Source organism: Lagenorhynchus albirostris, chromosome 6 (genome assembly GCF_949774975.1).
Source record: "Lagenorhynchus albirostris chromosome 6, mLagAlb1.1, whole genome shotgun sequence".
In the NCBI taxonomy this organism is placed as follows: Eukaryota; Metazoa; Chordata; class Mammalia; order Artiodactyla; family Delphinidae; genus Lagenorhynchus; species Lagenorhynchus albirostris.
Genome location: NC_083100.1, coordinates 957,088 through 978,920, shown reverse-complemented (window position 1 = coordinate 978,920; position 21,833 = coordinate 957,088). Strand labels below are relative to the sequence as shown.

The 21,833-nt window shown below is 63.3% G+C and overlaps 1 protein-coding gene across 4 annotated transcripts in view; it reads right to left on the bottom strand.

Moving 5' to 3' along the window:
• Positions 1-3,275: 3,275 nt before the first annotated feature.
• Positions 3,276-21,833, bottom strand: part of KIF1A (kinesin family member 1A) — an 89,240-nt gene continuing 70,682 nt past the window's right edge. For 2 of the 4 annotated variants that reach the window (XM_060151649.1, XM_060151650.1), the window contains 12 exons: positions 21,249-21,275; positions 14,444-14,558; positions 13,374-13,507; positions 12,308-12,369; positions 11,843-11,988; positions 10,783-10,977; positions 10,210-10,287; positions 9,231-9,355; positions 8,228-8,380; positions 7,743-7,935; positions 6,726-6,844; positions 3,276-6,368 (listed from right to left, as the gene is read on the bottom strand). In XM_060151649.1, the coding sequence (XP_060007632.1) occupies positions 6,326-6,368; positions 6,726-6,844; positions 7,743-7,935; positions 8,228-8,380; positions 9,231-9,355; positions 10,210-10,287; positions 10,783-10,977; positions 11,843-11,988; positions 12,308-12,369; positions 13,374-13,507; positions 14,444-14,558; positions 21,249-21,275 (1,390 nt within the window). In that variant the 3' untranslated portion in view covers positions 3,276-6,325. Of the gene's footprint in view, positions 6,369-6,725; positions 6,845-7,742; positions 7,936-8,227; positions 8,381-9,230; positions 9,356-10,209; positions 10,288-10,782; positions 10,978-11,842; positions 11,989-12,307; positions 12,370-13,373; positions 13,508-14,443; positions 14,559-15,896; positions 15,921-21,248; positions 21,276-21,833 lie in introns of all 4 variants that reach the window. The other 2 variants (XM_060151651.1, XM_060151652.1) reach the window with 2 other exon arrangements.

Below are 21,833 nucleotides of genomic sequence, written 5' to 3'. Positions count from 1 at the left end.
TATGTAATGTCTCTCTCTGTCCCTGGTAATCTCTTTGCTCCGCAGTCTATATCTGATATGAACATAGCCACTCTGACTCTAGTTCATGTTTGCACGGCGTATCTCTCTCCATCCTCTTACTTTCAGCCTCCTTGTCTGATGAGGGTTGAAGTCGGCTTGTGAAATGCGGCATGGACTAGTGTTTTCATGTCCATCCAGCCAGGCTCTCTCAATTGGCGTATTTGATCCATTTACATCTCAGTGGATGTTGACATGATAGGGCTTTGTTCTGCCATTTTATTTACTGTTCGTTCCTTCTGTTTCTGTCTTTCTTCTGTAGAATTTACTTTTAGAATAGTTTTAGATTTGTAGACAAGTTGAGAAGGTCGTACAGATAATTCCCACGTGCCCTGTACTCCCTTCCCCATTGTTAGCATCTTACATCTGTGTGCTGCGTTTGGTGCGATCAACGAACCAATATTGATTGTTGTTATTGACTCCTGTCCATAGTTCACTCCTATAGTGTAGTTTTACATGTCCCAGCATCCCATCCAGGATGTCACGTCACATCTAACTGTCCCAACTCCTGGGCTCTCCTTGGCTGTGACGGTTTCTTAGACTTCCTTGTTGTTGATGACCTGGGCACATGTTTTGTAGGATGTCCCCCTATTAGAATTTATCTGGCCTTTTTTCACTATTAGACTGGGATCGTGGGCGGGGGGAGGAAGACACAGAGGTAAAGTGCTATTTGCTTCTCGTCATATCAGTGTACGTACTAGCAGCATGATAGATCACCGTGGGTGTTGACTGCGGTCACCTGCCTCAGGTAGTGCATGTCAGGTGTCTCCACTGGAAAGTTGCCCTTTTTCCCCTCTTTCCATCATGTCATCTTTGGAAGGAAGTCACTAAGAGTGGTCCACACCTATAAGGAGTATGGGATAGGCTCCGCTCCTTGAGAGCAGAGTATCTGCGTCAATTGGAATTCTTCCACACAGGAGTTTCTTCTACCTCATTCATTTATTTATGCGATAATTTATTTTTATCAGCGTGGATTCGTGGGTATTTATTTTATAAAGTGGGTTATTGACTCAGTTTTGTTTTTTTTTTTTTTGCAGTACGCGGGCCTCTCACTGCTGTGGCCTCTCCCGTTGCGGAGCACAGGCTCCGGACGCGCAGGCTCAGCAGCCATGGCTCACGGGCCCAGCCGCTCCGCGGCATGTGGGATCTTCCCGGACCGGGACACGAACCCGCGTCCCCTGCATCGGCAGGCAGACTCTCAACCACTGCGCCACCAGGGAAGCCCTTTGTTGTTGTTTTTTAAATTTTTATTTTATGTTGAGTCTAGTTGCTTTACAATGTTGTGTTAGTTCCAGGTGTACAGCAAAGTGATGCAGTTATACATATACACGTATCTATTCTTTTTCAGATACTTTTCCCATTCAGGCTATTACAGGATATTGAGTAGAGCTCCCTGTGATACACAGCAGGTCCTTTTGGATTATCTGTTTTATATATAGGAGTGTGTATCTGTTAATCCCAAACTCCTAATTTACCCTCCCCCACCTTCCCCTTTGGTGACCACAAGTCTGTGAGTAGATTTTTGTTGTTGTTGCCCAGACTGTTCCAGTCTCGGCCACTGGGGACCCTTTTCGGTTGGGTCCTTGTCCCTTTGACATACTCCCACCAGTGTGGGTGTCTGGGGGGTTTTCCTACCTTCCTGGCGCTACAAGATGCTGCAGGCTCACCTTGTGTACTTCCAGCCCCAGCCCTAGAAGCAGCCATTTCTCCAGGAAGTGCTGGTTCCTTTGATCGGAGGATGGGTTTAGAAATCAAGCTCTGGGAGCTGGAGGGGTGCTTTTGGGCCCTCTCTGCAGGCACCGGACTCCTCTCCAAAAGACCCCTCCCTCGCCGCAGCCGGGCTCCCACACCCCACGCAGCCAGGACGGGTGGGAGTGTGCTGGGGGGAGGGAGGGGCAGCGGGCCGGAGATGGGGGAGCTCTTGCTGGAGCCAACCTGGACGTCGGGCCTGGTGTCTGGAGCCCAGGAAGCCAGAGGTGTTGCAGGGCAGCCCGGCCCTCCCTGCAGGCCCACGAGACCAGCCCCTGGAGTGCGCCCCCCAGCGCCCCTCCCACCACTACCCTGATCACTTCCTGCCTTCAAAATGGGCAGTTTAGACCATCAGGGGCTGGAGGGTCTAGGAGGAGTAGGGTTGCAGAGAAAGCTCCAGGGCTGTGCCTGGAGGCCTCAGCAGAGGGCAGCCCCTCTCGCCCTGTAGCCAGGCTACGGTTAACGCCCGCTGCCCACAGCGCGCTGCCCTGATCCCTACATGTACCGCAGCAGGTGCGGAGCAGCCCACGCCTGGGGCGCTCCCCACGGAGAAGCAGGGCAGCCGCAAGGCCGCCTTCGGCTGCGCGGCGGACTCTCTGGCCTCCCACTGACCTCTTTCCCATTGCGCCTCCTCCCTGGAGGGCCCTGGGCTGGGCTGGGCACCGCGCGGTCGGTCAGCCTCTCCCCCTCCCGGCACAGAGGCTGTGAGGGCGCAGCCAGGGGACCAAGGAAAGGTCCTTGGAGCAGGTTAGCGGCGCTCGTTCCTTAAGTGGCCAGCACGGGGACAGCGTAGGGGCTTAACCAGCACCCGCCAGGTAACGCTGACATATAAAATAACGGGGTTGCCTGGGCATGAGGCTGGCAGTACAGGGGTGGCATACCCAAGGGCACCTGGAGCTGTTCAGACAGGTGCAGCCAGGTACTGATGGAAGCAGCTGGATGCGACCACGATAAACACCACCTTGTACCTCCCACCCCTCAAGGCTCTCTCCCCTCCCCACCTCGCCACTGGGAGATGCGTGCTGTCTCCAGACAGCGCTGGACACCTGGCCCTGTGGCTATTTCGGGCCCCAGCAAACAGACCTAACGCATCAGTAAAGCCAGGCGGAGACCCGCGGGTCTGGTGTTGCATGAAGAGCCATGTTTATTTCTTAACTGGACAGAGCCTTAAGTGCACACACATCGTACAGGAGCCTAGAGCCTAACACTTGGGTTTCGGACATCAGGGAACTAGAGTCATTACATCAGGATGGCAGTTACAGTGCAGGGGCTGGGGTGTGCCACACAACCACGTATGTACAAGCCACAGGGGGACTCAGGGGACAGCTGGCCGCAGGACGCACGGACCTGGGAAGAAGCCACAGCCTGTCGTCTCTCCCGGGGGAACACGTGGCCCAGCCCCAGGGATACAGGAGGGTGCCTGTGGGGTCCCCACACTGAGGAGAGCTGACGGAGGACCAGCGTGGCCACCCTCCCCGAGTGCCTTGCGACATCCGCCCAGAGGTGTCGAGGGGGGACGAGGACTGCCGGGAGACCACGTCACTGCAGCCGCCCTGGCGTGTGTGCGTGTGTGTGTGTGTGCGCGCGTGTGTGTGTGCGCGCGCGCGCGCGTGTGTGTGTGTGTGTGTGCGCGCGCGCGCGTGTGTGTGTGCGCGCATTGTCGGTGAGTGAGACAATGATTACTCAGAACAGAGAGGCCTTGAAGCTTACGAGCGTCTCAGTAGCCGGCCCTGGGCACCAGCCGGATCGCTTTGGAGCCGGGGCGCTCAGCCGGGAGCCCAGCATCTCCCTCCCTGGGGCTCCTACTAGGGCCGCAGCGGAAGGAGCCCACCCCTCCCTGGGGGACGGAGAGCCCTCTCCAGGCGAGCACGGCCTCAAGCACAATGAGGCTGCAGCCTGGGCGGCAGCAAGCACTGAACCGAAACCCGTCCAAGGGAGACGGCTTTCTGGATCTTTCTCTCCTTCCCCACTCGCAGGACACAGCAGCCACAGCCAGACCTGACTTTCCTGTCTGCACCCCACAACCTGAGGACCCTCACGGGCCTCCAGACCAGCCCCCCATGTCACAGATGTGGCAACTGAGTCCCAAACCACTCGTCTCTGGCTTACGTGACACCGGGCACGAGACAGCAGCTTTCCTGACTCACACACGGAATTCTCGGACCCAGGCCCTTGCGTGGAGCTGGCCTGAGAGGAGGAAGTGGTGGCGGGTAGGGGCCACCAGGTGGGCCGCACCTGGTTCCGAGTCACTGCCAAGACGGCGCAAGGCCCAGATGAAGCAGCCCTGGAGGCCTCCATGGCCGTGGAGGCCCCTGAATTTGGGGCGGTTCCCAGAAACCCTCCCGGGGGCCCCCTGCCCCACTCAGCGGGTGCTCTGCAGGTTGGCTGGCCCCAGACACCTGTGCCCGGGGTGAGAGGGCCTCAGACTCTCCGGAGGCCTCCGCCTCAGGCTGGCTGACCTGAGTGGCCGTGGCCTGGCCCTGCACCTCCAATCTCCCCGCAGGAAGGAGGGGCTCTCGGAACTGACCCATCTTAGAGCAACTCACCCCACCTGTCTCTCCTCCCTGCCCTCAAGGCCATCGTGGTGGCCCGCGTCAGCGCTTGCTCCAGAGTGTGCTGTCCCCTCTGCCTCTGCGTCTTGGCCTCTGCCTCCAGGGAAGCCCTGTGCGGGGGGCACAGGCCTGCTGGTTTCTGGACAGTGTTTGACTTCAGTCTGGAATGTGAACCCTCCGTCACCCCCTCTTGGGGGACGTGGTAGGGGTGGGTCTTGTGCTGCGGTGGCTGAATGTGCCTCTGAGTGTAGGAACAGGTCACTGAAGACCCCGTGGTTTCTCTGAAGGGCTTATGGCCTGGGCATGACACACGACCAGACTCTCAGCCCGGGGCTGGCTCCTGCCCGGTCCCGGGAAACCCTCAGGCATGGGGTCTGCAAAGGGGACGAAATGGATATTGTCACGAGAGGGGAGAACAAGACAAGGGTGACACCCTCGGATACAGGAGGAAGCCCCCTTGATGACGGATGACCCCAGCACTGGCTGCCCTCACCTGACCCCATGGAGTTTTCTCACCAGGACTCAGAAACTCCGCTCTTGGGGCAAAGAGGGGAAGTCACGATTCCTTCCCTGGAGCTCACCCCGGGTCTCACAGTGGCTGCAGACGCCGCACCAGAAGCCCCTCACTGCCTGGACCACCTCTAAACACAGCTCCCCACACCCAGCCGGCCTGGACACGTGACACTCCCGGTGGGACCCTGACCACTCTCCCGTTTGGTTCCCACCAGGACAGCTGCCAGCCAGGCGCCTGCTGCCTCACCTCCCACATGCCGCCAGGGACGGGCTGCCCCACATCCTGCCAGGGACGGGCTGCCCCACATGCTGCCAGGGACGGGCTGCCCCACATCCTGCCAGGGACGGGCTGCCCCACATCCTGCCAGGGACGGGCTGCCCCACATGCTGCCAGGGACGGGCTGCCCCACATCCTGCCAGGGACGGGCTGCCCCACATCCTGCCAGGGACGGGCTGCCCCACATGCTGCCAGGGACGGGCTGCCCCACATGCTGCCAGGGACGGGCTGCCCCACATGCTGCCAGGGACGGGCTGCCCCACATGCTGCCAGGGACGGGCTGCCCCACATCCTGCCAGGGACGGGCTGCCCCATATCCTGCCAGGGACGGGCTGTCCCACATGCCGCCAGGGACGGGCTGCCGGCGTCACCGGGACAGTCACACCTCAGGTAGCTGCTGTCCAGGTGAGACGTGGGTCCTCCCTCCTGCGAGGAGGATGCACCCACCTTCTGCGCTGCTCAGACCTCAGGCATCAGACCCCCCAGACACACACACGCACACGCACACACACGCACACACACACACGCCCTGGGACCAGGGCCTGCCCCACGTGCCGCTGGGCAGAGGCCTCAGCTCAGGCTGGGCAGGTGCCCCGTGGTGCCAACCAGGAGGCGCCCGGCCTGTCCAGACGCCACCTCACTGTGGTCTTCCCAGGCGGCTGCCCCGCCTTGTGTGTCCCCAAGAAGCTAGGGAGGTGCGTTTGGGAGCAAGCGGGGTGGGTCCACCTGAGCCCTGCGGGTGTAGGTGAGGGCATTAGAGATGCACACTTATAAATAAAACACAGTCTTACAGTTAACTTCCGAGTGGGCTGTTTCAGTGTCACTAACTGATGTATATTAATTAGAGTCTGTCTATGCTTAAAAAAATATTAGAATGGCAGCGATGCCCCCGTGGCTCCTGTCCTCTGGCCTTCCTGGCGTCTCCCAGCTCTTCCCACCCAGGGTGCGTTCTGAATGAAGAAAGGACAACAAACGCGGCCTCTGCTGGGAGCACGACAGGTCATGTGGCAGGTCCCCGGCCAGAAGAGGTCTTTTGGGGCCCAGCGCGGGCATCCCCAGGAGGAGGGGGCGCGTTGGCTGTCTGCTGGGAGCAGGGCTGGGCGGCGGATGACACGACAGATGGTGACGAGGGTGGGAGAGCGGGGCCGGGCCTGCTGGCTGTCCAGGAGGGCTCGGCTCAGACCCTCATCTGGGCAGACCTCCTCCTGGAGAGCTTGGACCTGCCGGGGGCGGGAGAGACGTGGCGGTCAGGGCGCCAGGCTGCCGGCATTAGCGTCTCTGGTTCCCCGGTCGCCCAAGAGCCGTAACCTCTGTCTCCTGTCCCTGCGACTCGCGGGGAGCGGCCCCCCCCCCCGCCCCAGCTTCCTTTGTGAGTCACTGACTAGGGGCAGGGCTCCGTCCACCGGGGGCCTGGCTGTCCCCAAGCCTGGTGCAGCATGTCCCCGACGTGGAGGCCCGCCCTGGTTGAGTGGCGGTTCTGAAAGTCGGGGATTTACACACTCGGTGAGGAGCGGCGGCCCGCAAACGAGAATCCACGTCCTCAAGACCGCGCCCCTCCCTCTGCAGGCAGGACGTACCGTATGGTCCCCGCCAGGAGGGGGTTGAACGCGTACAGCCAGTCGTGCATGTCCTTGTCGCTGCTGGCCTGCAGCAGGATGCCCCGGTGCTCCGTGCACACGGCGAACGTGTTGGGGGTCTGTGGAGGGGCACTGCCGTGAGGGGCGCCAGGCCTCCCGCAGTCCGCTAGGGGCGGTCGCCGCTGCCCCGGGGCCCAGGTGGGGGGAAGGGCCCTCCCCCCCAGGGGGAGCGTCAAGGATGAGGAAGCAGAAAAGAAGGCCCCGAGGAGGGGGCAGCGCTGCTGCCCGCACAGCCCGTCCTGACCCTGCAGGCGGTGGCTCCCCTCCGGAAGTCGGTATCTTCTGGTCACCCCCGTGGCCATGCCCGAGGCTGCCTTGTCACTGCTCTGTGTCCCCGTGGGATGAGTCAACCCCCCACAGGCCAAGGTCCCTCCCCCGGGGACCCTGGCTCAACCGCTCGCCCAGATGTATCCTCTGGGGCCCGTTAATCCTGGCGTCTTCTCTCAGGCCCGAGCCCTCGACGTGGTGTGCGTGGGTGGCGGGCTGAGCTCACACCTCCCCCTCCCCCACCACAGGGAATCAGTGCCCAGTGGGCCCTGTGGCCACCAGCCAGGAGTCAGGGCTACTCACGTCCAGGGCCACCGCTTGCTCAGAGAGGAGCAGGGGCAAAGCCAGGCACAGGGCGCTGGACTCCTGGGCCCACTGCCCCGCTGGCCCTACAGGGCTCCATGACACCCACTGTGGGCGTCCCCAGGAAGAGGGGACTGTCGTTAGCCATCAAATGGGAGAGGATTAACGCCTGCCGCACCCGTCACCGCCGTTGTCACCAGGACTACAAGCCCCGTGGGTGGGCAGAGTGGCCCCGGGACACGAGAGGCAGAGAGACAGTGAGGCTGACCCCGACGGCCCTGCCCGTGACAGACGGGCCCGGCTTCAGTCGGGCAGTGGGCAGACGCAGGGCCCGCAGAGGAGGACCCGTCCCGGCTCCCGCCCTCCCCGCCCGCGGCCGCGTCGCACCTTGAGCATCGCCTGCTGGTCCTCGCTGTACTCAACCTGGGCTGTGGACAGGTTGAGCACAAACCTCTCCACGGCGTCCTTGTCGCTGTTGTACATGTAGGCGTAGGGCCGCCGCACCACCACGAAGCGCTTGGCCCAGCCAGACGTGTGCGGCTCCAGGAAGTGCAGGTACCCCTTCTTGGAGACGATCGGGCTGGGGATGGGGACGCCCCAAAACCACCTTTCTGCAGCTGCCCACCAGGTGCCCAGCCCCCGCCCGGCACTGGCTCTGGCTCTGGTCCACCCTCCTGCCCTTTATGTCTGCTTGTTCTCCACCCCTGTCCTAGGTCAGGGGGCCCTGCCCGACCCCCGGCACAGAGCTGTCCCCTGTCCTAGGTCAGGGGGCCCCCGGCATACAGCTGTCTCCGTTCCAGGTCAGGGGCGGCCCAGCTGTCCTTGCAGGAGCAGAACGGGCTGGCCGGTGCTTTAGAAGGGCCCTCACGCACCTGACCCGGATCTCCTGGATGTCGGGCACCAGCAGGCGCCGGGGCTCCTTGTCGGCCTCCGTTGCCCGGGCAGGGGAAGGGGACTTCTTGGAATCCACCTCCGGCAGGGGCTCAGGTTCTGGGCTGGCCGGCCGGGAGCAGGGCTGTGGGGTCCTGGGAAAGCACAGTGAAGCCCCTGCACTCCTGCCAGAAGGTGCCTCTCCGGCCCGGCTTCCCGACGGCCAGCGTTACCCGCTCAGAACCGCCGGGGCGCCTGCCTGGGCCTGCCCCCCACGCTGGCTCAGGCCTCCGGCCGGCCCGCCGCTGCGCCGCGCTGTGTGGCGGGCAGGGTCCACGCCGACGCAGCGCCTTCTCCCGTGGCATGTTCTGGCTCCCCACCTCCACCCCCTGTGAAAGCGGCTTCCGCATCTCGTCTCCAAAGTTAAACCGAAGCTGACCCGACTTCCTCGGGGCCGCGCGCGGGGAGCTGGGCCACCAGGCCCAGGCGACGGACCCGGTGGCCAAGGAGGCCTGACTCAGGATGGCGCCCAGAGGGCTTGATGCCTTTTCCTTTCAAGAAGAAAATCTAGAAAGCCTGAGGTGTTATACGACCTGATGGGTCAGACACGAGCGCTGTCAGCAACGTGCGCCCCGCTCCCAACACCGCTCGGCAGGTGTCAGGTGGGCTCAGGTGTCCTCTAGGCTCCGCTCTGTCACCACTTTTCCCACTGAGTATTTTGTGAGAGCTGCCACTGAAAAGGGCTTTTTGTTCAGTGTTTTGACCCATTCCTGGTTTTATTCACGACTGTATTCTAAATCTACGCTTTAGCAGAAAATGACCTTGGACAGGGCCGCATCAGCTGGGCAGGGCAGACCCCCTCCCCCGGCCCTGCCCTAGTGCGCAGCTGTCCCCAGACACGCAGCCCCTCGAGCCCTGGCTTCTTGCTCTGTGCCCCAGTCACAGCCGTTTTGTCGGTCAGCTTGTGCAGGTGGAAGCTTTGCCGGGAGCCTGGAGCTCACTCACCTCAGTTCAGCAGCCCCGTACCGGCCCTCGACCAGGGAGGGGCAGGTGGAGGAGGGGGTGAGCGTGGCCGCCCCCAGAGGGGACATGGACGGGTCCCGCAGCAGGGTGACAGACATCTCGGAGAGCTGCGGAGGAGAGACGGCTCTTCAGGGACAGCCTCAGGGCCCTCTGCGGGTGGGGACATCCCTGCCGCGGCACCTTTGCCTGCATTTTACCCCTGTTTAGGGCAACCCCACTCCAGCTGCGGGCTGGGCTCTCCTCCCAGCCTCCCCACCCTCTCCCAGCCCCCACCGTCCCCCGGCCCACCCCGCCCAGGGCTTCAGCCTCTGCCTTTTGCCGAAGGAGGTCCTCGAGGCTGTGGAGCCCCAAAGACGGAGCGAGGACCGCTGGGTGGGGGTCGGGGAAGGAGTAGCCTCTGAGCCCCGACTTCAGGGTGCGCAGCCTGGCAGCCGCGGCAAGAGGCGGTTTGGGCAGAGGGAGAGGCCGGTGCGGAGCACAAAAGCCGGGCAGGGCTGTCTACCAGGCTGAGGGGGGCCGGGTGATGGGCCCGAGCGTTGGAAGGGACGCCTGGAGCCTGACACGGGCCAGGGCCAGCCTCCAGCACAAGAGCCGCCCCAGCCTTGGGCGCGGGTGCAAGGCTGCAAGACCAGGGTGGGCCCCCAGGTGAGGGAAGGAAGCCGAGGAGAGGGGGCTTGGTCAGCCCAGGACACAGGCAGCTGGGTGAGGGCCAGCCTGGACAGGGCCGGGGACCGGGGAGAGTGGGAGCCAGGGACGACACCGAGTGGACACCCCTGGGCCTGGCGGGCCCCTCGCTCCCGGCCCTCCACGGACCCCAGCCTCAGGCCCCGGGAAGCCAGCCCCTTAGCTCTGAGGCATCCCTTTAGGCTGGGAGAGGAATGTTCCTAAGAAAACCCTTATCTCCCTCTCTCGGCCACAGCAGCCCACCCCGCCCCCCCATGGGCGGCCCCTCCACGCCCACCTTGCTCTCGCTGGCGCTGACGCAGACGTGGCTGTGGGTGTACTCTCTGTTGAAGGAGTGGGTGAGGAGCCGTAAGCACTGCCGGGAGAGCAAACGCCTGGTCAGGGACCTCCCGGGACCCGGCTCTGCCATGGACACAGGCCCAGGACACGGGAGACTGGCCGAGGGGCCAGGCACCCCAGGTCAAGGTGGGAAGCACCCTCACCTCTCCCAGGTGATGCGGCGGTCTGAGGAAGCCCCCCGGGGCAGGCCTGGGGCCTGGGTGGGGGTGGGGGTGGGGCCAGCACCCCCTGAAGTGCAGGAGGCCTTCCCCGTGGCCCACCCAGCAGCTGAAAGGCCAGCTCTGGTGTAGGTGGCGAGCTCCCCATCAGCATAGGTATGCAAGATAGAGCAGGTCACTGCCTGGGGGAGTAGAGGCTCTAAGAGGTCCCCAGGTTCCAATGTGGGTAGGGTGGGGTGGGGGTGGGGTCAAGGTGACCCTACGGACTCATTCTCCCAGGTCCTGGTGGCCGTGACAAGTCACTGGCACCAGGACAGGGCCAGGAGCATGGCCGCCGCCCGCCTGCCACCCACCTTGACCGCCAGCTCCCGCTGCCTCTCGTTGGGAGCCTCCAGGGACGACGGCCGGCCCGCAGCCGCGAGCGGGGAGCTGGACGAGCTGTGGGCCTCGGAGTCCTCGCTGGAGATGGGGGACAGGGCCTCGGGACCAGGCCGCTGGGCCGTCTCCAGCTTCTCCCGCAGCAGCAGGTAGTGCCGGGTCTTCTCCACCTGCACAGAGGAGCACGAGTGTGGCTTTGCCTCTGCTCCCGCCAGGGCGGGGAGGGCGGGCGGCTGCTCTGAGCCCCAGGCCTGCTCAGGCCCGGGAGAGCCGGCCGCCCTGCTGGGCTGTGGCATGTGACGTGGCGCCAACAGACCTGCCCGTGCGCCGGCCGTGAGCCGACGGGACGGACACTGTGTTCCCGCAGCCGCGTTCCGGGGGGCCGTGCGCGCTGCAGCCGCGGACTCGGGAAGGGCCCAGAGGGTGGACATGGCCCCCGATGCCCGCTTCCCACCCGCGCCCTGGGTCAGCAGTCAGTGCCGCTACTGGACACTGGCCGTCCTGGCCCGAGCGACAGAAGGGCCTCGCCCCGCCCACTAGCTTCCCTCCTGGTTCCTTTCTTGTCTCATCTACATGCCCGACAGTCTGCACTTGGGTCAAGAATGAACCTCCCGGGCTTCCCTGGTGGCGCAGTGGTTGAGAATCTGCCTGTCAATGCAGGGGACACGGGTTCGAGCCCTGATCTGGGAAGATCCCACATGCCGCGGAGCAACTAGGTCCGTGAGCCACAACTACTGAGCCTGCGCGTCTGGAGCTCGTGCTCCGCAACAAGAGAGGCCGCGACAGTGAGAGGCCCGCGCACCACGATGAAGAGTGGCCCCCGCTTGCCGCAACTAAAGAAAGCCCTCACACAGAAACGAAGACCCAACACAGCCAAAAATAAATAAATTAATTAATTAATTAAAAAAAAAAATGGAATGAACCTCCCGTCCTAGCCGGTGGCGTCATGCGGCCCTAAGCCCTGTGACGGGCGGCTCGAGGGCCACGCGCTCCATCCTGGGTGGGGTGGGGACCTGGTGGGCTCGGCCCTCTCACCTCCTGCAGGAGGCTCAGCTTCTCCAGCTCCCACTGGTGGTCCAGGATGAGGCTGTCGCTCCGCGGCCTCCAGCCTGCCAGGTTCTCCTCGCCCCGGACGTAGGCCACGGACGTGTCCAGCACCCGCCGGCGCCGCCGCTGCATCCCTGGAGCGGACGCCCGTCAGACGTGTCCCTAGCTGCAGGCTTATCCCCCGAGGGAGGCGGGACCCCCCCCCAGGCCCCCAGAGCCAGGTGTCCCGCGGGGTCTCGGCTGCCCCTCCTCTCCCTTCCTCTCTCCCCTCACTGTCCTCCAGCCCCCCAGCAACTCCGGGGGGCACGAGGTGAGCACTCGAGTCTCCAGGTGAGGGGCCCCCAAATGGCAGCGTGGCTGAAGTCACCCAGGTGGTCCCAGGGGACGGGGCTCCCTGACCTCCAACGGTGCCCCACCCCACCCCCGACAAGAGAGCCCAGGGCAGACGCTTACCTGGGCTGCCCGTGTCGGCCACGTGGCACAGGCTGAGCTCGTACACGCCCGTCACGCGATTGCTGCCAGGAGTGGTGGGGGATGGGAGGAGGAACGTCGCCACCTGGCCCCGCGTCGGCCAGGCACCGACTCTCGCCACCACCAAACGCACACTGGGCACGAGTCCTGCAGCCGCCCACGCCAAGCGGCCTTGCACGAGGTGGCAGAGGTGCTTGGTTCCCCGCGATGCAGTCCCTGTACACGGTCCCCATCCCAGACTCCCGCTGGGCCCCCCTTCCTCTTCGACCACTGATTCTGCCAAGGGCTCCCCGCTAACCCGCTCATGGAGAGGGGCTCACGCTCATGGGGTGACCTCCTGGACGACAGGACATGGCCAGCGCGGGACCCCCGCCCCTTCCTCCCGGCTGTGCCAGGGCAGCGGGGACACAGGGGCCACGAGACAGTGCGTGGGGGCCTCACTGAAGGCTGCCGGCGGCGACCCGCACCCTGGGCGTCCCTGCTGCTGGGGCCCTTCTCACTGCCTTGACGCTCTCGGCCATTCCTGCCCTGCCCCCAAGAATGCAGGTCAGAGCGCAAGAAGGGACGCGGGTCCTGGTGTCCGACTCCCCCACGTGCCCCCAGCCTCCAAGAGCACTGGCTCCGCACAAGTCCTCAGGAAGTGCTGTCCAGGGTCCCCCTTCCCGCCCAGCCCCATGTTTACCCAGTTTCTCCCACAGAGTGGGGGGAGCAGTCCCAATAGCACAGATCCGCATGGCCCCTGGGGAGGAAGGTCACCGGCACCTCCCAGGGAGGCCCCGGAGTGGACACCTCAGGCCTTCCCACTGTGCCCTGTGGGGAGAGCCTGGCTCTCTCACACCCCCCAACATGACATCGGGGTCCCCACAAGTGCCCGGCGGCGTCCACTGACGGTCCGGGTGAGATGGACCCCAGAGCCGGAGGCCTGACGGGACCGGGGCGGGTCCTCCGTCTCATGGGCCAGCCGGCCCGGAGTGCACCATGTGACATACTGCTCCGCGCAGAGCCCAGTCTGGTACCCGCTGCGCCCAGGGCGCCACTGCAGGCTCACCTCTCCGAGGCCCGCAGGCTCCCGCTGCCGAACAGGTTGCGGATGGAGCGCGAGGCCGGCAGCTTGGCATCGCGGGAGTAGAAGACCATGCAGAAGTCCTTGGTGATGACGGCCGGCTGTGTGCAGTTCTCCATCTGCAGAGGGCAGGGAGGGGCTCGTACCCAAGGACACCCCAGGGGGCTCGGCTCCAGCCGCACCTAGCCATCTCCCCCTCGGGGCACAAGAGCCTCCGCACCGAACCACAGCCACGAGGGAGAGACGGCGGGGCACCCACTGCCGGGGGCCCCAAGTGTCCCGGACACGGGCCTCAGCTGCCTCGCCATTAAATCGGGGTGACACACTCCCCAAAACGTTTGTGAGGATCTGACCGGACCCTGTCTGTGCACCCACAGTTTAACTCTCAAACGCCACAGGAAATGACTGCACAGCGAGCGAGGTGCTGTCTTAAACAGCCGGTTCTTTGGTTTTGCCGAAGCTCCGGGATAACTGCTGACAAAGCTGGTGTCTTGTCTGGGCAAAGCCCTGCAAGTGTTTTCTCAGCCTGAGCAGACCTCATCCCGTGGGGCAGTCACACAGGTAGGTCCCCATATTACAGCTGGAGTAGTTAGGCTCTCGGGGGGTGGATGCCTTTGTCTCTACCATCCCGCTGGCTGCCGACCCCAAACCCCCGCCCCCATTCCTCAGTACTGTGCACAGCAAGAAACACCCACGCCCCCAGCCTCCTCCTGTGCTTCAAAGGGAGGTCACGGCCTGAGACCCTGGGGATGGGGAATGGGAGGCGTCTGCTTTTGTGCTGCCTGGAAGATAGATGCAATGTCTGGCGGTGCTGCAGCCATCTTGCAACCCCAAGGACAAACCCATACACTAAAGGTAGCAGCGTTAGCTAACTGCGAGCACAGCCATTAAAAGTACATAGATTTAATTCAAGGACTTACGAAGGCTTCTGAGAAGAGAATAGGGTTGACTGGGTTTGTCCAGGGCTAACAAGCACCCTCACTGCCCCTTGGCAAGCAGCTCAGGCTTGGGGGATGGGTGATTTTGGTGGAGTGCCCTGGGGGCAGGTTTCTTGCCTCAACGTAAGCAGAGAGGGTCATGTAGATCTTCTCTCGGTAAGGGGTGACCCGGTTCAGCAGGAGGGAGTTGTGCATGGAGCTGTCCCACGCAGCCTCAAACTGGTAGAAGGTCCTGGACGGAAGCAGAGACAAGGTAGGAGGTCGGATGTGGCTTGCTCTTGGTGGGGGTGGGGACATGCAGACGGACAGACACAGACAGACAGACGTGTGGGCCACCCGCAGGGAGAGCCGCTGGGGCTACAGGTCAGAGGCCCAGGTGTTGGTGTCCAGGGAGGATGGAGCCCTCCTTACTCAGGACCATGCCAGGTGGGGGACTCAGGCGCCCCCCAGGGTGAGTGCGGAGCCCTCTCAGCTCCACCCTGGGGGAGGGGGAGAGGGGTCCCCTGGAGCTGAGGCAGGAGTGAGAGGATGGAGAGGGGAGGAGAGGAAAGGGGAGGGGGCTGTGACAAAGGGGAGGGAGGGTGAGAGGAGGGGGGAAGGGGGCAGAGGCGACGGTGGTGGTGGGGAGACCATGGGAAGGGGTGCCCAACTCCACCCAGTCTCGGCCTGAGTAAGGAGGGACCCTGGCCTCTCCCTGGACTCAAAGGGAGCCTGCCCGGCTTTGCCGACACTCTCCATGGCCATCTCCTCCACCAACCGACTCGCCCCTGGGGGAGGATGCTGGGGGTGAAAACCGGGGTGGCCCCTCTCCCAGACGGCATGGCCTCCGCCCACCTCAGCCAGGCCCCGTGGAAAGGCAGGGCCCCACGTAGCACAGAGCGGGCAGTGGTGGTTTCTTCCTGTCCCGAGTCTCTAACCCGGAAAGTAATGACCAGTGCATGAGCCAGGGGCCAGGAAACCCCTCTGAGGGCAGCTCAGGGCAGGCCCAGGGCCCAGACAATTTGGTGGCCTCCAGGGCAGGGTTTCCTGCCATACGACAGCTTCCGTTTTCAAGCATCTGATGGCAGAGCTCTAAACTCTTGCCTCAGGCCGGGTGCTGTTTTGAGGACCCTCGTATCTGAGCTGGGGCTGTGCCTCAAGGCACAGTGTGGCCACTCTGTGGGCCCTGGCAGCCCCCAGCCTCACCCGGTTTCCGTCCAAGCATCCTCACGCAGACACAGTTGAGGAACGCATCACCACAAGCAGCCCTGACACGGCCCGGCCCCTGCGGAGGAGCCGGGCCCACCCAGCAATGCAGAGGGAAGAGGAGGGAAGCCGCGGAGGGGCAGGGACAGTGCCACGGCCACCCCCTCTCTCCATGGCGCAGTCCAGGGGCGCGGGAGAAGCAGCGGGACAGGGCAGGGCCACTGCCGGACACGCCACTGAGGAGAAAGTTCCAGAGGCAGGACGTGAGGACAATGGGGTAACCAGAGAATGGGCAGAGAGAGCGGGGAGACACCGGGGGACAAAGGAAATTGAAAGTCAGAAGAGGACAGACCGAGCGAGCGCGGAAGAGAAAAGTGAGCTGTACCTAGTGTCATTTCCGAACGAAACGCTAAAGGCGGTGGCAGCCAGGACACACACGTACACACACAGAAGAAATTCACATGTCAGAACGAGCACCGTCACCCGGCCAGGTACCAGCTAACTGATACGGAGCAGGTGGGGCTGGGCCACACCAGCCGCGGAGCTGCTGACTGCCGTCTCGTGGGGCCCAGACGCGGCCCACGGGGTGGGGGGCTCCCTGTGGGTGGGGCCCACTCTAAGCCGCAGCCCGCGGACCTGCAGACACCCCTTTCCCTGTGTCCACAGGGAGAGCCTTGGGTCCATCTCCAGCAGGACCAGCTGGGCGCACCTGGAGCTGCCACCCAGACCCAGAGGGATGCCCTCTGTCCCAGGGGTCCGCAAATGCCCCAGGTCTGCGGACAGAGCCAGAGGCCCGCTGCAGCGCAGCTCAGAACAAATGCCCCCCCGCCCCCCGACCCCGACAGCCCAGCTCCAAATGCCACTTCACAGCACGTGACCTCGGGCTGACAGCAGACATCTCTGTGCCCTGCTTCCTGGACCAATGACGGGCAGTCACTGCCCCGCCTCATTGAGACGTCCTGCGGGTTAAGTAAGCCGGGGAGGAGCTGAGGACAGGCCTGGGAGGCATTACTGTTATTACAAGTCCTCTCCCCAGGAGGCCCAGCCGCACCCTGGGCACGGCCCAGCCTGAGGCCCCGGCCCTGGCAGGCTGGCCAGCCCCAAAGCCTCCCGCTGGCCCCGGGCCTGGCTCAGCGCTGCCACCTCTGTCCACCTGCCTAAAATGTCGCTACAGGACGCTGCCGGCTTCCTTCCCGCCGCAAGTGCTCGGGGCGTGAGGACCCAGCCCAGCCCAGCAGGGCGGGAGGGCGGCAGCCCACCGATGTGGGACCCAAGCAGCCCCCCTGGGCAGGGTGTCACATGGCAGGAAACTAAGACCCAGCGGGCTGAAAGGGAGACACGGTGCATCCCGGAGGTGCCTGGCCTGCGGGGAGACCACGCCAGGACCGACGCATGAGCAGCCCCAGCGGACCCTCTAGGGTCAGGTCACCCGGAAGGCGCCCCTCCCCTGCGGCGTTGCTCACTCTACCTGAGCGAAGTTCAGTCAGCCCCCAGGTACACTTTCAAGGGGAATGTGTGGCCCAGACTTGGGGTCCCTGGACCCGCAGCATCTGCACCACCGGGAACTGATCAGAAATGCAGATTCCGGGGCCCCCGCACTCACGGAAGCAGAAACGCTGGGGTGGGGCCACCTTAAGGGCAGAGCATCAGAGCTTCACCACCGGCTCAGCACCGTCATACTGTGGACCCTCTGCTTCCAGCCCATTCTGGGGAAAGTGGCCAGTCCCTCCCTCCAGCGAGGCCGTGCCAGGCTCCACCATGGATCCTGGTCCTTCGCCCTTCCCTCTGCGTGCCGTGCCCTGGGACCCCGTTTTAAAGAAAGGGGCCGCAGGCAGGCCAGCCTGCACCCACAGCAGAGCCCCAGGGGGTTCCTGCAGGGGCCCCAGCCGGACGGAAACTGCCCATCAACACAGTCCCTCTGCAGCAGAGTGGGGACCCAGCATGGAGAAGTCCCCCACTCAGACACCTCTGGTCCACTTCCGGGAGCCTCCGGCTGACATCCTGACTCCAAGCGAGCCTTCCAAGCCTGGGAGGGAGGGGTTCCTGGACGAGGAGGCCTGTCTGGCGGCTCTCCTCCAGCCAAAGGGGTCAGGCAGCAGGCCCCGGAAACAGAACCACCCCAAATTAGCTCTGGGACGAGAGCGTGATGCTCAAACAAGCGAGGACCCACACGGGGAAAACTTGAAAACTCAGTTAGAAAGTTTTGTTGACGAAGAAAATGCCACATGTTGTAAACATCTTTTCTGTCCTGCCACAAGTAGGCTGCAGCTGTTTCGTTCTCCCCGGGGTTGGTGGAGCGGGAACCCTGCCTGTGAGCACGTGTGGGTCCGCGGGAGGCCCTGGGCTGCCCAGGTGGGAGGTGATGGAATCTAAGGGCTCTCAACACGAGCACCTGGTCATTCTGTATGAGACTCTACCACGCCTGCTGCCGACGGCCCATCAGAGCTCGTTTAAACTTCTGATGTGCGTCACAGCCATCGTGCAGCAACAGGCTGGCGTGGCGGGCATCCTAAGGCGAATGGGTCTGCCGAGAATCTGAAAATTAAACCCCACGCTCGAGGTTTCAACCTGAAACTCGTGATGCTCTGGGAACTATGTTTCTCGAAAGAGTGTCACACTTGCAGGAGTGGCCCAGGTTCTTGGGGGTGGTGATCTGATGGGCAGGTTTCCAGGACTGAGCCCCCGGACTGCAACCAGGGCAGCCCTCCTGTCCGGTGGGGACCGTGATCCCAAGACGCGCCCACGCGGCTAAGAGCACGGGAACGGCCTCGAACCTCAGGAATTCTGCTGTGTCTGGATGCCACACGTGCTCGGCCAAGTGGCATCACCCACCTCGCAGAGCGAGGTCTTAGACCAGAGGGACACGGGGGATGGAGGATCGAGGGGATGAGGGGACAAGCGAACTCCCGGGCCAGGCTTTGAGCTTCCTGGGGACTGACTGTCCTTAGTCTTTAATCCCCCTTTCTAACACCCCAAAGAACGTGGCTCACATGTGACAGATGGATGAATGAGTGAGGGAGGGTCATGGCCCCGTAAATGGCGCGGCATGGCAGGACAGAAGGGGAAACTCAACAAGATCCCACATCTGGGCCCTTCCGGGGAGGCTGGAGTAGCCTTTGGGGCACCTGGGCCACCTGTTTGGGGAAATCAGATCCCGCGCCTGGTGGGATGGTGGGGGTCACCGTGCACTGCCAGTGTCCCCCAGCCTTCTCCTCAACACCTTTGTGCTTTAAAGGGTCATGAGGACCCTTTCTGCTCCAGGCAGGTGGAAACCCGAGCCCTGGGCAGGAGCGTGAGCTGGGGTAAGAGGCGCGGACAGCGTGGAAGGTCTGACCCAACTCTTCATGGGTCACAGGCTGTGTCACAACCCCTCTTGCGTGTCTCGGGGGCTCCGCAAGGTGGGCGCGAGTCCCTGGTATTTAAGTGGGGCCCCTTCGGCAAAATTGGAGTGGTTAGAAAAAACAGGCTTTTGCTCAGGATGTGTGTGTTTTAAATTAATTACGAGTATTTTACATTAAATACTAACGAGGTAGTAGTGAAAATAACCACACAACTTACATTAGTAAAGTTCCACACGCAAGACCCCTGCTGAGAGCTTTTCACGTTCATCTCATTTAACCTCACAACCGTAGGCCCTAATAAAATCCCCATCCTGAGGCGGAAGGAAACCAAGGTTCCAGAAGATTCTGCCACTTGTCCACATTCACAGCCAGGCTGCCCCAGCCCAGTCGGTACAGCCCCAGTCCCCACCCCACTCCAGATGGGATGGGTGGGGGTCACCGTGCACTGCCAGTGTCCCCAGTACTGGGGACTCTGCTAGTCCCCAGTACCACCCACCACAGTGGTTTCCTGCCCCGCAAAACACAGCCCCATGAAGCAGGCACTAGCCCGAGTCTTGGGGTGCTGACCCCTCACCCCTCTGAGCGCCCTAAGCCTCCTCTTCGGGCCAAGTCCACTGGGGGCCGATGAGCCCACCTCTGAAACTGGGGGCTGGGGCCCCCTGCTCAGGTGCAGGGGTGAGGTCCTCCTGAAGTCTAGGGGCTGACGAAGGAGGCCCTGCCGGGAAGGAGGGGCTCCCCCTTCCTTTCCTGGTGCCATGTCTCCTCCTGGCCAGAGGGTATGTTTCCATTTTACCCAGAACCCTCCTGGAGGCATGAGGTATTTGTAGGGGGGTGTCCAGGACCAGCCTGAACACCCTCTATCATGCTGGGCTGCTTGTGGAAACGCAAACTTGAACAGAATGCCCACACACACCCATGCGATCGTACTGATGGGCCTGGAAGTTTCCACTCATCAGGGAAACAGCCCCTACATCGGGCCCCCTGCAGGGATGAACCCGAGCCGATGGGATCCCGCCCCAGAGCCTTCTGAGACCCGGCAGACTTCCACCTCCAGGACCAGCTGGTAAGCTGCCACCTCCAGCAGGCCCTCCGGGCTGCCCGAGAGGCAGGTCCCTGCTCTGGGCTCTGCAGGGCTGTGACCCTCCCCTGGTACAGAGTCCACTGCCGTTTTCTCCTTGACCAGGTCTCGGCCGCACCCAGCTGCGTGTCCCCAGGGAGGGCAAGGATCTGCTCCTGGAGTGGGTGCATACGTCCTCGGGCACACCCCGACAGGAACCACAGTCTGCTCACTGCCCCAGGGGGCCTCAGCTACAACTGCCCGGGGCACATTCACAGCGACCATCTGTCCTGACACACCACACCCATGACCTGACAAGCACACGGCCTCCGAAGGTCCTGCTGTGCCCCCAACCTGGTCCTTGGGCTCCCCCCTCACAAAGGGGCAGGTACCACCCGTTCCCCTCCCCGCAGCTTAAAGCCTCAAACATCGGCACTGGAAGCCTTCCTGCCGCTCCTTTCATCCTTCAAAACAGTGACCCCCAGGGCCACCAAGCTCTGGCCACAATCCACAGAGACCCATGAGCTGCCCGCCCCGGCTTGGCCCCCAGAAGCCTCTCCCTCCCTTGCCGCCCAGCCTGGCAAGACAGTTACGGCCTTGACCCTCCGCTCAGAACAGACTAGAGTCTCACGGACAAAGTCTGAATTAGGGACCGTGAGGCTGTCCGCCCCCAGGGTCTCAAGGACCCTGCACCCAGTCACCACGCGCCAGGGCCTCACTCGAGTTGGGAGGGACCTGCTGTCCCCGGCCCAGGAGCCCGTGCCTCGGGGGGTTGGACCTGGGGCCACCCGAGCGCGTCCAGAGCCTGGGCCCACCCACCTACTTCCAAAAAGGGTGTGCGGTTGGAGCCACTCGCCTGGCCAGTCAAGGGGCTCGCACCCAGGCCTGGGAAGCGCAGAGCGAGGAGATCTCAGCCGGGCTGCTCCTGTCTACGGCCCCTCCCCCCTCCCTCTTTCCTCTTTCACTTTGTGGGGAGTGGGCCTGGCCGGCCAGCCTGCATGCGGGTGCTCCCGCTGGGGTGCAGGGACACGGGCAAGGCTCAGGGGTGGGGTGGGGGGAGGGGAGCAGGAAGTCAGCCAGTGTCTACCGAGGGCAGGAAACTACCAAAGCGGCCAAAATCAAGAGTGGGGGCAGAAGGGACGCAGCCAGGGGAGGGTGACGGGGAAGGAAGCAGTAGGAAGAGAGAAATACAAAAGGAAATAAAATGAAAGGAGAAGATGGGAGAGACGGCAGGGAGAGGTGAGCAAGTGTGGAAGGAATCCAAAAAGCGGAAATGAAATCTCAGGGCTGCGGGGGTGGGAGGCGAGGCTGGAAGGAGACCAAGGGGCGCAAATGGTACCTAGGCATGTCCGAATCAAGAAACTGCCTGCAAAACACAAACAACCACAGGTTAGTGAGGGCGGGGCGGCGCGGGGAGAAGCCGTCCGCGGCCACAGAGGGGCGGGGCGGCGCGGAGAGAAGCCGTCCGCAGCCCCAGGCCCACTCTGAGCCGGGGAGGCTGCAAAGCGCGGCACCTTTGAGCGGGGAGGAGGCTGAGGCCGCGGCAAAGCGGGTGGGCAGCTGAGGCTCCGAGGCCCAAGCAGACCTGGGTCTCTGAGCCTCAGCGTCTCTGGGGGCAGAAGGGCCTGCCGGGTCCCCCGCAGAGCAGCCGGGCCCATCGCGGCTCCGCGGACGTCAGCCACCGTCCAGGGAAGGCGAGGGCCCTCGGGAGGAGCTGCCGGCCTGGCCAGCTAAGCCTCAGAATGTCTCCTGCCGGGGGCCACCCCCCGAGGAGCGTCCCTGAGCTTTTCCAGGCCGGGCTGGGGTCGGGGCAGTCCTGGGGCCGTACGGCACGGGCAGAAGCCAAGCAGGGGGCAAAGCAGCTACGGGCAAGGACTACAGCCCCAGCCCAAGGACGTCCTTGAGCCGTGAGGGCCCGGACCAG